This window comes from Salminus brasiliensis, chromosome 18 (genome assembly GCF_030463535.1).
Source record: "Salminus brasiliensis chromosome 18, fSalBra1.hap2, whole genome shotgun sequence".
NCBI classification, from domain to species: Eukaryota; Metazoa; Chordata; class Actinopteri; order Characiformes; family Bryconidae; genus Salminus; species Salminus brasiliensis.
Genome location: NC_132895.1, coordinates 20,998,754 through 21,012,914, shown reverse-complemented (window position 1 = coordinate 21,012,914; position 14,161 = coordinate 20,998,754). Strand labels below are relative to the sequence as shown.

Here is a 14,161-nt window from a genome sequence, read left to right as displayed (position 1 = left end):
GTACACAGGCAGGTGAAAGTAGCCTTGTTAGTCTTGCCCAAGGACTCTTATTGGTGGAGGGTGGTGTGTATACCTGGCTGGGGAATTGAACCCTAGGCTGCAACAGAACAGAGCATGTTCTCCACTACACCAAGTCGGAACACATTGTTGCCTTTTTTCTTCACAGATGGAGCATTGCATACTTTTTGAGTGCGAGTATGGGGAATATGGGTAGTATTGAAAACATGAAGGGTCTTAGTTTCTAAATCTATTTCCTTTAAAGTTAATGAACCTAGCTTGTTTTTAGATTTCATAAACTAATCACTGTATAATCATTATATGATCTCAGTTTGCTGGTACACTGGTGCGGAAATAGTGGTAGTTAAACAGGGAGGGTCTACATCTTTCTCTCTCTCTCTCTCTTGTTCCCCTTCTTTTAGTGCATGGATGAGGTAATGAGAGTCACTTGTTTGGACGTTGCCTGTGCTCCCTTGTGAGGGAGCCTCTCCTAATCACAGACGCTCTCTCTGCTTGCCTCTTTCTCTCTCGCTCTTGTGTGCTCGCTTTCTCTCCTAGCCCCTTACCCCCTGAGATGGATACTACCCAGACTCAGATTCCAACTGTTCCAGCCACTCCACAGTCTCAGCACATTCAAATGCCCCTATATGCTTTTAATTATTTTCACTGCAGATGGACTTTCTGCTGACCACACCCGGCCTCACTGCCTTTCTTTTTTTATTCTTGGCGGTCTTTGTAATTTTTTTATGGTTCAGGCATACAACTCCTGTGACCGTTTTTCATGAACGACCCCTCCCATTGAAAATGTTCTGCAGCCGTGTTTCTCTGTTTTTGTGGTCAACAAAGACTTTACTTCTGCTTAGGCATGAACAGAAGAGTGGCACTACGGTGTATTTTGCATTTTTAGTGTTGTCTGCAATGGCTTTGTGGAATCTGGCAGTATTAAATGCCAAGACCTCTTAAATTATACAAACCAGCTGACAAAGTGAGCTCAGAGCAAACATCTTTCTACTGTGTGTCTGTGTGCTAGCAACCGTTTCAAGCTCTGTGACGAAGTTAAATTGTGTGTAAAAGGAATAAGCTGAAATACAGTTTAAAGGTATGTTTATGTTCTCGTCCACCACTGCAGGTCACACAATGTAGCTCTGCATGCACTTTATGTCCAAATATTTATGGACACTCCTTCTAATAAATGCATTCAGCTGCCTTAAAGTGCACCCATTGCTGACAGAGATGTGCTTGGACATAGCGTGTCTAGTCCCTGCAGAGAAAAATTGCCAATAGAATGGGACACTCTTAAGCAGATGAACATTGGCATCATGCCTATGTCAGGTGTGAGCTAGAGGGGCTTACAGACCCAGGTCACAAAGTTCTCAATCAGTGAAACTGTGTTCTTTGGAAGGATGGTGATCATCCAACTTTTCTTACCTCAAGAACGCTCTTGTTGCTCAGCAATGTTCAAAAATGTAGTAGAAACCCTGGACGGTAGAGACAGTTACATTTGAATGTGTTTTATTTTATATAAATACCCTTGATTTTAGGAAGAAACAAATGAATGGGCATGTGTCCCAATACTTTTGTCCATATGACTTACAGAATGAGTGGTAGAACTCTGTTTTCTTTCCATCTGCTCAAAACACTTCATTGTGTTCTGTTAATGATGTTCCTGCAATAACATAAAATAGGACTGTATCTGTTCATTTTTAGCTGTCTATAGTTTGCAGATGTGGAACTGGACTGGATATGAATTTTATCCCTTTATCCTGTATCCAGGTATCTGCTGAATACTTTAGAAAATATACTTCTCTGTATCATAGAGTTTCGCACTTGTTTCACAGGCAGTAACCTTAAGTCATATTTTCCATGAGAAACGAATGGTGTTGAGATGCAAAGTCAAGGTAGCAGGTATCAAATTTTTGAAGGACACAAGCACTAGCCGTGTAGGTAAAAGGTTGTAATGCTGCATGATATAGCAAGCCTTGGGAATCGGTGAACACTGCCATGAATGAAAGCACGCATCAGAATACTTAAGTTTTAAATCAGATCTTATTACATTTAATTTCATTAAAGGCTCCCATGCGCTCCATTGCCGCTTCGCTGCTCAGAGTTCTGCAGTAATTCCTTAGATTAGCCTCAGCCGCTGTGTCGGAGTCCCTGTTGCTCCTGATCTCAGAAGGGATCTGGTGGGGCAGTGGCAGATGTACTCTTGCGCACACTCGATCGCTGCTTGGGTGCTTCTGCTGTTTGTAGTTTTTGCCTCAGTTTTTTGTGCGGTGTCCGTGCAGGACGTACTGCCCTGGGGGCGGAGCGGCAGGTGCATGGAGGTCAAGGACATGTGCAGGGAAGGGGAGGGGAAACCTGCTGATCAGCTCATCTTGGTGCTTACTGTAATTCCACAGAGGCTCAGGGCCTAAATACTGCGTGTACCGTCTCTAGGCAACAACAGGCCTGGAGGGCCAGACCTTGTGGGCAGTGTGAACTTTGTCACTGGTGCCCTCGTGTGTTAATTACCTGTCGCTGCTGAAGAGGGGGGACCACGTGGAAGAAGGAACCTTGGAGATTGTTTTCTTTTAATCATCTAGTCCGTTTAAACTTTAAACTGCGGATTATCTTAACTTCAGTTTTGTTGTTCAGACATATTCCTTTGCTCTCAGCATTACAGATTCTGAATCATTAGGTTTGAAATGATAAGAATAAAGTAAAATTAGCACCCTGACATAATGATTCATGTCCTTTTCATTTGTCATCATTTGCAACTTTTATAGTTTATTGCTGTTTAGTCAGAGGTGATCTATCCCACTGTGCATTGTTTAGTGTATTTATGACCAAGTAAAAAGTGCGATTTAATATCTGGGTTTTAATGTTCTAATCTAAAACTACAACGATTTAAACACCGCAGATTGAGTATAAATAATTGAAATTAATATTATCCTGGTAGACACAGTTTTGTTCTTTATCTGAGTGCTGTGTATGATGAAGCACAATGTCAACATTTTCTCAATTTTTATTTCTGCAGGTGGAGTCTTTCATCTTAGACCAGGAAGACCTGGATAACCCCGTGCTAAAGACGGCGTCAGAGCTGCTTCTGTCGAGTGCAGCAGACGGAGCTGACCTCAGAACAGTAGATCCAGAAACACAAGCCCGGTTGGAGGCGTTACTAGAAGCGGCAGGTATGTCCCGCTGAGAGCTCTCAATCTGCCCACCTTCAGCCGCCTCTTTTAGGCGGCAGTCTTGACTGTTCTTACACCTCTGCATGCCGTCACTCACCTGTTCTGTGGGTTGTTTTTGCAAGCATATATCTGCTATTTGTGCAAAAGCAGTACCGTCTTTTGTCTGTGCTGTGTGATTTTAGAATCATAGTTGTTTAAATTACTTCCTTTGTGTTGTCTTAGACCATGCATTGTTAGTCTGCTTTGTTTACAGTGTACATATATACCGTAAAGCTGCTGCTTTCATTTTTCCAGTAAGGCCCTAGAACTTGACCTGTCACTGTACCGGGTTGGTAAGAGGACAGGGAGAGATACCTATATAATGAGAGCTAGTTTCTCAGTATAGCTGCACAAATCCCTAAAGCCTGTGTTTATTTTTACATGCTTTGCATCCTGTTGTGGTGTTACAGGTCTGAGAGTATGTCTGTTGCCCTGTGTGTCAGTGGTACAAAGGCTCTAGTATAGATGTTAATGATCTGCATCCTCCCACAGAAATATTTGGGAGTCATAGGGGTACTGTTATTAAACAGAACAGACACCAGCAGGTAGAGTTGTAGCAACTCTTATACTTAATGTTTTGTTGTTGATTTTAGGTTCATCCAAATTGTAATTTACATGTCACTGACCATTAGGTTCAGCTGTGTTGGGTTGGGTGCGGCTGAGTGCGTTAGGCCTGCCTCTCTGCTGGGCATTGGTGAACTGGTACAGGCTAGCCCTGCCCTGTGAGCAGATAGTTAGCTTGCAGGGGAAGCATAGGGGAGATTAGCAGGAACAATGGATTTCCATAGAGCAGCACCAGCTCCCATCATGACTCAGCAGTGGCCTTTAGTAAACCACGCTCTATGTGCCTCAGAGTGTGTGTGTGTCTACATGGACCTCTGTATCTGTGTCCCTATCTGTGTCTGTACAGCATTTGTGCACGTGTTTCTTTTTATATGTTTTTGTTAGATTTGCTGTGTTCATGTCTGTCTATGAATGCTTTGCTTTGTGTTCTGTGTTCTCCCTGTGTGCCTTTGTCACAGTGACAGTGGTCGTCATCTAAAGTCAGGGTTAATAAGTTACTGACCATTTATGCTGGTTACGCAGGCATGTTTTCTTTCCCTGCATTATTTGTATATATTCCATACCATGGGCATTACTTTGTGTTGCCTGTTATTTTTGCCTTTTTTCGTTTCTTGTGTGCTATATTAAATGTTATGTTCCAATGTTGATGTTTTCAAAGCTCTCCTGTTGAATCATGGATTAGCCAGATGTCAGTTTAACTGTAAAAGACTTCCTGTTTGGTAGGAAGGCTTCTAAAGAGTGGCCATTGTGCTTCCTGTTCTTAAGCAGGTCTTCCCATTCATGCTTCCTACAGACAGTGAAGTATGTCGTTGTCACACTCCAGAGATGCAATCTGATCTGTTTGGGGAAAGACCATCACGGAAACTTTGATCAGTTATCATTTGAATGAAATCAAATGAACCAAATGCTCGCAGGTTGAAATGAAACTGGAAATGCAAGATGTAACACAGTTTTGTTGCTCTTTCGGCACCGCATGGAGTCTTAACTCTGTATTTCAGAACTCCATATCAGTATACTTCTGATCTGAATCTCTGTCCATGTGTGACTTTTATTCAGCCAGCTGTCTAATTGTTCTGAAATTACACTTTTCAGATGCTATAATTTTTTTTTTTAATGATTTGAAGCTCAGGTGACCTCTAACATTTTATTATGGATGATCTACTATCAAGTTTATACAGTAATAATCATGGTGCTTATGATGTAGTTTTGCAACAAGTTGGATTAAACAAAAAAAAGAGAACTGTGTTACACCCCACACAAAGATTTTGGACTCATGAACAGTGAAACCCACTTCTGGGACCTACCAGTTTCACAATAGATTTATGAAATTGGTTGAGATTCTTGTGCATTACACTATTCTGCATGGTTTGAACATGGCTAATCAAGGTTTGTTTCTTCTTCTGTGTGTTTGTGTGTGTGGTGTTTGCGTGTGTGACTTGGGCCTGCACTAACAATGTATGCATTTGGCCTTGGATGCTGTGTATTGCTGGTGTGTGGCTGAACACTATAGGTATTGGTAAACTCTCCACTGCCGATGGCAAAGCCTTCGCAGATCCTGAGGTGCTCCGCCGTCTGACGTCATCAGTGAGCTGTGCGCTGGACGAAGCTGCCGCCGCCCTCACCCGCATGAGGGCCGAAAACACACTCAACGCCAGCCAGGCAGACAAGTAGGCATCTCCTCTCACATGACCACACCATATTTTTAACCTTTTTTTTGTAATCAAGCATTGTTTTTTCATAAACCCTCAATGAAGCATGTCTTATTTTGCATACACTGTGAGGTATACTTAGTAAGCTATTGACTATGCATAAATTAATCCTGAGGCTTAGCTGAGTTGCAGTCCTGCTTATTCTGTATTATAATCTGTAGAGGCCTGTTTCTTTCTGAAGGCTCCAGTCAGTGTAGCTAGCTTAGCTTCGCCTGCACAGTCGCAGTAATTGTAGCAGTCTGGTTATTTTTAGCCGTAGCCTGGCTGAGGCCTGCTCCGACGGAGATGTGAACGCGGTGAGGAAGCTGCTGGACGAGGGCCGCAGCGTCAACGAGCACACAGAAGAGGGAGAAAGCCTGCTGTGTCTGGCCTGCTCCGCTGGATACTATGAGCTTGCACAGGTAGGATGCACACTGCTTCTGTTATGTGCACACACTGGTCTTTTTATTCTGCTGTTGTCCTTCCTACATCCATATGCAGTATGCTGGTAGATCTCTAGTTCTTTTTAGATCCTAACATCAAAGTGACTTTTAGATTAGCACTTGATATGTTTTTGTTTTAATTAGATTAATTATTTGTCTTATGTGCTGATTGTATGCCCCCCCCCCTGTAGAAAACATAAAAATATAATTAAATATATTGTATGTGTTTCTGTAGGTCTTGCTGGCCATGCATGCTAACGTTGAGGACAGAGGCATCAAAGGAGATATTACGCCTCTCATGGCTGCCGCCAGTGGCGGTTATGTAGACATTGTCAGACTGCTCTTGATGCATGGAGCAGATGTCAACGCACAGTCCTCAACAGGTGCTTTAGCAAGTTCTTTTGGTGTAACAAGAGTTTTTCTACATGATCTGTCTGTTTTGTCATGATGACCTTAAAAGGATGCTTTGTAGACTTCACAGTCAAGCCTTCGTGTTTCATTCGTCTTACATGCTTCTCGTCTTCCTTTCCTGCTTCCTAGGTAACACTGCGCTCACATATGCATGTGCAGGAGGCTTCCTGGACGTGGTCAAAGTTCTGTTAAAGGAGGGAGCCAACATTGAAGATCACAATGAGAATGGCCACACGCCTCTGATGGAGGCAGCCAGCGCAGGCCATGTGGAGGTGGCACGTGTCCTCCTGGAGTATGGCGCTGGGATCAACACACACTCCAATGAGTTTAAAGAAAGCGCTCTCACGCTGGCCTGCTACAAAGGTTTGTGCTAAAATATCCACTGTAGATTGAACACTACACATGAACACAAACGTAGGTGTATCCAAGCTGTTGAAATGTCTATATTTTGCTGTGAGAAGGCACAGAACATGAGTCTTCTGGCTCTGATACAGGGCACTTGGACATGGTGCGGTTTCTCTTGGAGGCAGGAGCTGACCAGGAGCACAAGACAGATGAGATGCACACAGCCCTAATGGAAGCATGCATGGTGATTTTTTTTTTTCTTCTTTCTTTTCATTTTATTCACACTAGTTTTACAGGTCTGAGCTTGATCACTGCCGCTCTGTATTTGCACTTCAAACATACCGAGATCTTGCTAGCTAGCTCAGTGCTGTCTGTGAATGCAGTGTGCAGTTTTCTGTGGTTGTTAACTCTCCTCACATAAACGCTGAGAACCATTATTTATTCTTTCTTTTAATGACAGTGCCACATGTAAGCCTAAGAAAAAACAAATATTTTGAACATGAGCTGCATGCATGATAAAGAGGCAAGATTACCATGCCATGTTCAGAGCATTATCGGTGAGCTTTTTTTCTCTGTGTTCTGTGTAGGATGGGCACGTAGAAGTCGCACGGTTGTTGTTGGACAGTGGTGCACAGGTAAACATGCCAGCAGATTCGTTTGAGTCTCCACTGACACTAGCAGCTTGCGGCGGGCATGTGGAACTGGCAGCATTGCTGATTGAAAGGGGGGCCAACCTAGAGGAGGTCAACGATGAGGGCTACACTCCTCTCATGGAAGCTGCACGTGAAGGCCATGAGGAGATGGTTGCTCTGCTTCTGGCACAAGGTATAAACACTGGTCTTGATGGGTAGAATTATACTGTTTTTCGGTTTCTTGTGAAAAAAGATCTGCTGTCAGGAATCATATCTCTAAATGATTCTTTATTCGATATGTGATAAACAGGTTCTAGTTTAGCATGAAATGTTGATGGCTATATTCCATGAAATCAACAGAATCAACAGAAGTTAATTCACACAGAGCTCGTAATGTAACATTCAGTGTCTTATAATGTTGATTTTGGCCAAGCCGAAACATTTATAGCGCTTTTGTCTGTGAACGCGGAGCAATGCAAATGTATGTAACAATGCTGTGTTGCACTGTGAAATCAGCTAGCTGCAGGTGGAGAACTAGAGTACTCTTGCACATGTGGCATCCTTAATCCCCACAACTTTGTCAACTTCAGTGCCTCAGATAGCTGGCCTAACATTACTCCTATACAACCCCTCAGGCTGAAAACACATATTGATCTCTGCAGCTAGTACCAAGACATTCTAAATGTGGAGGTCCGAATGGCCTTAAAAGTAATGGATTCACATCCATTCAAATCCTGCAAAGACACATGTGCACTGTTTGCAGCCATGTTCCCTGATAGTCAAATTGCAGTGAGATTTGCTTGTGGCGAGCAGAAATGTGCATGTCTTTGTACATTCAGGACAGCTTCTTTTGTCAAAAGGGTAACCCTGTTTTATACAACTATTTTTGCATTTTTTACCTTATAATGTATTATAATCTCATAGTATATTATCACTATAGTGGAATCCAGACTCCATCATTATTCATACTTCTTAGAAAACTATTGCTGTCTACATGTGACAAGAATTTGCGTATTGAATGGGCGCATTTTCAAACCAAACTGCATTTATCGTCACTGATTCATGCAGTATACATTTGAGTTTTCTTTCCCATTAATATATTAAAGCATTAAACAAAGGTTGTGTAGCAAGTTTATTTTAAAATTCTTGTTTAAAATGTCTGCCTTTATTACTTGGAGGGGGAAAAAGTGTTCACTTTTTGCATGATATCTTGCAAAAATATATCTTGGAAAAAGTACAAATCAGAAGTGAGGTAAAATCAGATGGAATTTTAGGGAGTTTTAGAGAACCTTAGTTTTAGTGAGCATTAGAGAACCTGAATCCATGTTTGTTTGTTTTTTAAGTAGGCTAATCTCTCTTAAGGACAAACAACACGTGCAAATTATGACCTATTAATAACTTTCTAGTATACCTCTGATATTTCACCATATTTCTCACATATGTCTGTTTATTTGTCATTTGGGTTTGTGAAATCAGCTGTACAAGTGCTGCATGCATGTTCTCTGAATGCACACTCAGCAGTAGAGTGACTATAGTGTCTGGTGGCCTGTGCTGGAGACCACCTGGTCATAGTGGAGCTGTTGTTGGCTCGTGGTGCAGATCCTACTCACAGTTGCGTTACTTTCTTTAGGGTATCACAACATAAAAGCTGCAGATTGTTTTAAGTTAGGAGAAAGGGGATCTACAGTACCACCTGCATATGTTGAAGAATTTTGTTTAAGGATAATTAATCTCTCCCTGCTTCACTGTGTTTAGTTTTTAGGGCTGGGCAAAATGGCTTTTTTTATTTTTTATTTTTTTATCATAGCAGAATAAATTTTGTTATTGTGATTATATGCTTTTCTAAGCATTTCAAGATTACAGTTAGTGCCTAAAAAGCACTGATCCACTGCAAGTTTCAGTGCCGACAGTGTAATTAGACTGGTTTAATTGGATGAAGTGCAGCAGATTCTGAATAAAAATCATTGTATTCAGTATGAGAGAGGATCCGAATAGTAGTGTTTAAGAATCTGTTGCTACTGATGTATTTAGTCTGATTACATGTATTGTGATAAATTATTAATTGTGAAAAGGTCTCTAAATATCATGAAATAGCATTTTTACTGTGCCTCCCAGCACTAGCTGTCAGTTAATTAGAACTTAATTCCCACTGCCAATAAGATCTGATTGTTATGTAGCTAAATGTTCTGTCTGTCTTTTTATCCATTTAAAAAAAATTATATGGGCTTTAACCATCTACATGTTATGCATAGGCCTTTGAATCTGTTATTTGTATTTTAAAATGAATTCTCACTGGTGTTCTCTGCACAGGTGCCAACATCAACGCTCAGACAGAGGAGACGCAGGAGACTGCCTTGACTCTGGCCTGCTGCGGTGGCTTCTTAGAGGTGGCTGACTTCCTCATCAAAGCTGGCGCGGACATAGAGCTCGGTTGCTCCACTCCTCTCATGGAGGCTGCACAGGAGGGGCATCTGGAGCTGGTCAAGTACCTGCTTGCTGCTGGTGAGACCTCTCTTATTTCAAGTATGTAATTTTTATGAATAGCTGTTCTTGTAATTAAGTTTGAGGGTCACATGTTTTTGTTGATCTCTATGCAGGAGCTAACGTCCATGCCACTACAGCCACGGGGGACACAGCGCTGACGTATGCCTGTGAAAACGGACACACAGATGTGGCTGACGTGCTGCTTCAGACTGGGGCTGACCTGGTTTGTGCCTTTCAGATTGTCTTGTTGTTTTTCTCATGTTGGAGCTGGAGTTTGTAACTTTCTGTAATATGGTTTGCTTTTTAGGAACATGAGTCGGAAGGTGGAAGGACGCCACTGATGAAAGCAGCTAGAGCAGGACACCTCTGCACTGTACAGTTCCTAATCAGTAAAGGTTAGTGTCCAGTTGAGTAATTAGTTGTTACACCACTTGCACTACACATACGGTGTATGCACACATGTACTCTTTACTGACCACGTTCTGATGTTCATCTAATTAGCCGTTTGTGTTATGTGGCTTTGCAGGTGCTAATGTGAACAGAGCTACGGCCAACAACGATCACACTGTGGTGTCTCTGGCCTGTGCTGGAGGCCACCTGGCCGTAGTGGAGCTGTTGTTGGCTCATGGTGCAGATCCCACTCACAGACTAAAGGTGGGTTCAGCTATTGTCTTTGCTACTACAAAATTATATTTTATGTAAGATTTGAAGTGATATTCCTGTAAAAAAATTAAATAAAATTCAGAGAATGCAGGCAGTAGAGAGGAAGTAGTTTCTTTGTTGTAGTAGATACCTGAGCATTTATTAATCATTTCTGTCTAAATCGTATTAATTATGCAATTGGGTGACTCCCAAAGTATGTACTTGTCCCTTCGACAGCTGGGTATTTAAAAATGATGCTAATAATGCAGAAACACTAAAGAAACAGACATGCGCAGTAGATTTTACATTGGAAAAACGGTCTATAGTGTTAATAGGTTTCTTTGCTAGATTATATACAGATTTCTTCGGTGCTAATTTGTCTTTGATCTCTTTCTTATAGGATGGTTCCACAATGCTGATTGAAGCTGCTAAGGGTGGTCACACGAACGTGGTGTCCTACCTGCTAGACTACCCAAACAACATTTTGTCAGTCCCTGCACCGGACCTGTCCCAGCTCACGCCCCCCTCCCATGACACGTCTCAGGTGAATTTTTCTTTTCAGTGTGCGGTAATAATCCAGAAGCTTTCATATGACAATGTATGACAGACAATTAGACTTTTTAGAGGGTCTTGCTTTGCATTGAAACAGTGATACATTTTTAAGAGTTAATATACCTCTGGTTATTGACTTCTTCCATTTGTTTCATATCTACAGGCTCCTCGAGTTCCATTCCAAGCCCTGGCCATGGTGGTACCCCCACAGGAGCCAGACAGAGTGCCCTCTACTATCGCCACGCCACCACCAGTCTCAAACAAAGGTTAGTTATCTTTTTTTTGTTGTTGTTGTTGTTGTTTTTTGTTTGTTTTTGTAGTTTTGTAGTTTATGTAGTTTGATGTGGGCGATAAACAATCAGAATATGGCGTGTTTCTGACATATAATTAGATGTTGTATATCTGTTTGTATTAATACAATGGAAATGTATATAAATGGAATCTTCATTTAATATATATATTTTTATAATCCCCCCCCCTGTTCTTCAGGAATGTCTAAGCAAAGGCTTAGCTCTCTGCAGGGCAACACCGTGGCCACAGGGGGACTAGACGCTGACCTGTTACCACCTTTCCACCCTTACCAACCACTGGAGTGCATTGTGGAGGAAACGGAAGGTAAGCTGAATGAGCTAGGTCAGCGCATTAGCGCAATCGAGAAGGCCCAGCTACAGTCACTAGAGCTGATCCAGGGCGAGCCACTCACCAAAGACAAGATTGAGGAGCTAAAGAAGAGCAGAGAGGAGCAGGTACAGAAAAAGAAGAAGATCCTGAAGGAGCTGCAGAAGGTGGAGCGGCAGCTGCAGCTCAAGACGCAGCAGCAGTTCACCAAAGAGTACATGGAGGCTAAGGGGATCAAGGAGGAGCCGGGCCAGGTGGCAGGGGTGGAGGCGCCCGGCACCCCCCTGCCACTCCAAGCCACGCAGCTGGGCTCCAGCACTGACGGCGAGGGCAACCTCGATGAGGAGGACCACCAACCGGCTCCTGTTGATGAGGATGACGATGATGATGAGGAGGATGATGACGAAGATGAGGATGATGAGGACGAGGATGAGGAAGAAAGAGACTACCCTGAGTTGCCGCAGGTGGACACCATCCTGTATCGTGAGTCCGCACAGCTGCCGCCTCCGCCGCCTCCTCAGCCCCACACCATGCAGGGTCCCACGCCTCCCCCTTTGCAGACCAGCTTTGTCCCCATTCAGCCCTTGGCAGCACAGCAGTCCACAGACTTCAGCAGTGCAGAGTACCCAGGCAGCAGCAGCCCGGACTTGCAGAGAGTGATGCTGGGCCAACAATTGTCAGGCCTGGGGCCTGGCCTCCTCGCACAGGCGCCTGATGGCCTCATGGTGGCCACGCCAGCACAAACGCTCACAGACACGTTGGATGACATCATGGCAGGTGAGCGGACTGGAGTTGACCACTGTAACTTTTAATTTGTGGTATCCTATCCTATTTGGGGAGGGAGAAAAAAACAACGTAGATTTAGACTGTGTGTGACAAAATATTTTATGATGTTATGCTCACATTTTTCACAATGTTTGCCTTCAAATTATTTATTTATTTATTTGTTTGTTTATTGGTAAGTAAAGTTCATGATCAACATTCTCCTCCTGTCTGCAGCAGTGAGCAGCAGAGTGCCTATGTTAAACACTACGACCTCACCTATACCTCAGTCCACAACACAGACGCCCATCAACACTGTCTCTCCACCCTCCATGCTCCCGCTCTACCCGTCCGTAGACATCGATGCACACGTAAGCTTTGAGCATGACCTTTCAAACAGCACATTCACAACTGCTTTGGTTGTTGGCCATTTTTAAGGGACAATTAAGAGAGTACAGAAATTGTGATATTCCCCAAGCTAAAGAAACTGCTGTAATGACCCATTGTTTAGGGAAGAAAGGTTTTGTACAATGAAAACAGGCTTGATGGCATGGCAATTGTTTAACTGTTACTTCTTGTCCCCTCAGACGGAGAGCAATCATGACACTGCTCTAACTCTGGCCTGTGCAGGAGGCCATGAGGAGCTTGTGTCTGTGCTCATTGCACGCGGGGCCAACATTGAGCACCGGGACAAGAAGGGTAAGACTCCACTCAGACCATGCCACCCATCTCTAGCCTATTAAAACAAAGCAAAATCTGATCTTGGTTTTTGCTCTCTGTCAACAGGGTTTACTCCTCTGATCCTGGCTGCCACTGCAGGTCATGTTGGCGTTGTTGAGATCCTTTTGGACAAAGGAGGAGACATTGAGGCTCAGTCCGAGAGGACCAAAGACACCCCTCTCTCCTTGGCCTGTTCAGGTGGCAGGCAAGAGGTGCGTTTAGAAAGCTACTAGTAGCATCTTTGAGATAGGTAACAGTAGGCGGGAAACCAAACTGTACTAAAGTTATGATACAGGAAATTTGTCCTGTGGCTTTGATTACATTCCTTAGTTTATCAGTTTTTTTCTCTTATTTGGCAGAGAAAGTAACCTCTGGCTCCATCTTTACAGGTGGTGGAACTATTGCTGCTCCGAGGCGCGAACAAGGAGCATCGTAACGTGTCCGACTATACACCCCTTAGCCTAGCTGCCTCAGGAGGCTACGTCAATATAATAAAGATCCTCCTCAACGCTGGAGCGGAGATTAACTCTAGGTCAGATAATGTGTTCATTTATATTCCTTCTATTCCTGCTCATATCTGTGTTGACTATGATGAGTAACTGTGTGTGAGCTGTGACCTTTTCCTGAAACCTAGCATTTTTATGTCCTGTCTTTACACTAATACAGCTGTCTCTTTGACCGTTCTAGGACGGGCAGCAAGCTGGGCATCTCTCCTTTGATGCTGGCAGCCATGAATGGCCACGTACCTGCAGTGAAGTTGCTCTTGGACATGGGCTCTGACATCAATGCTCAGATCGAGACCAACCGAAACACAGCACTGACGCTGGCCTGCTTCCAGGGCAGGGCTGAGGTGGTCAGCCTTCTGCTGGACCGCAAGGCTAACGTAGAGCACCGCGCCAAGGTTAGCTGCCATTCTAGAGCTAGCTTTCAGTTCCTCACCCTCAAACTTAAGACTGAAAGAATTTTATTTAGTCTGTATAGAATGGCAGTGGTGTTTCATACTTAACATTTGCTTCAACTTTGTTCTATAAAACTGTCAAATTATATTTCTAGTGCATTTGTGTATTCCTTTGCTCTCTGGAGTAATCCTCATA

The 14,161-nt window shown here is 43.3% G+C and overlaps 1 protein-coding gene across 5 annotated transcripts in view; it reads left to right on the top strand.

Moving 5' to 3' along the window:
* ankhd1 (ankyrin repeat and KH domain containing 1) overlaps nucleotides 1–14,161 on the top strand; it is a 29,353-nt gene that overhangs the window by 8,682 nt on the left and 6,510 nt on the right. For 2 of the 5 annotated variants that reach the window (XM_072662461.1, XM_072662458.1), the window contains exons 2-20: nucleotides 3,014–3,167; nucleotides 5,281–5,437; nucleotides 5,718–5,880; nucleotides 6,137–6,284; nucleotides 6,442–6,675; nucleotides 6,807–6,901; nucleotides 7,245–7,482; nucleotides 9,600–9,791; nucleotides 9,887–9,996; nucleotides 10,081–10,168; nucleotides 10,300–10,427; nucleotides 10,816–10,959; nucleotides 11,131–11,233; nucleotides 11,457–12,362; nucleotides 12,585–12,718; nucleotides 12,935–13,046; nucleotides 13,134–13,279; nucleotides 13,457–13,599; nucleotides 13,755–13,968. In XM_072662461.1, the coding sequence (XP_072518562.1) occupies nucleotides 3,014–3,167; nucleotides 5,281–5,437; nucleotides 5,718–5,880; nucleotides 6,137–6,284; nucleotides 6,442–6,675; nucleotides 6,807–6,901; nucleotides 7,245–7,482; nucleotides 9,600–9,791; nucleotides 9,887–9,996; nucleotides 10,081–10,168; nucleotides 10,300–10,427; nucleotides 10,816–10,959; nucleotides 11,131–11,233; nucleotides 11,457–12,362; nucleotides 12,585–12,718; nucleotides 12,935–13,046; nucleotides 13,134–13,279; nucleotides 13,457–13,599; nucleotides 13,755–13,968 (3,609 nt within the window). The remainder of the gene's footprint in view (nucleotides 1–3,013; nucleotides 3,168–5,280; nucleotides 5,438–5,717; nucleotides 5,881–6,136; nucleotides 6,285–6,441; nucleotides 6,676–6,806; nucleotides 6,902–7,244; nucleotides 7,483–9,599; nucleotides 9,792–9,886; nucleotides 9,997–10,080; nucleotides 10,169–10,299; nucleotides 10,428–10,815; nucleotides 10,960–11,130; nucleotides 11,234–11,456; nucleotides 12,363–12,584; nucleotides 12,719–12,934; nucleotides 13,047–13,133; nucleotides 13,280–13,456; nucleotides 13,600–13,754; nucleotides 13,969–14,161) is intronic. The other 3 variants (XM_072662462.1, XM_072662460.1, XM_072662459.1) reach the window with 3 other exon arrangements.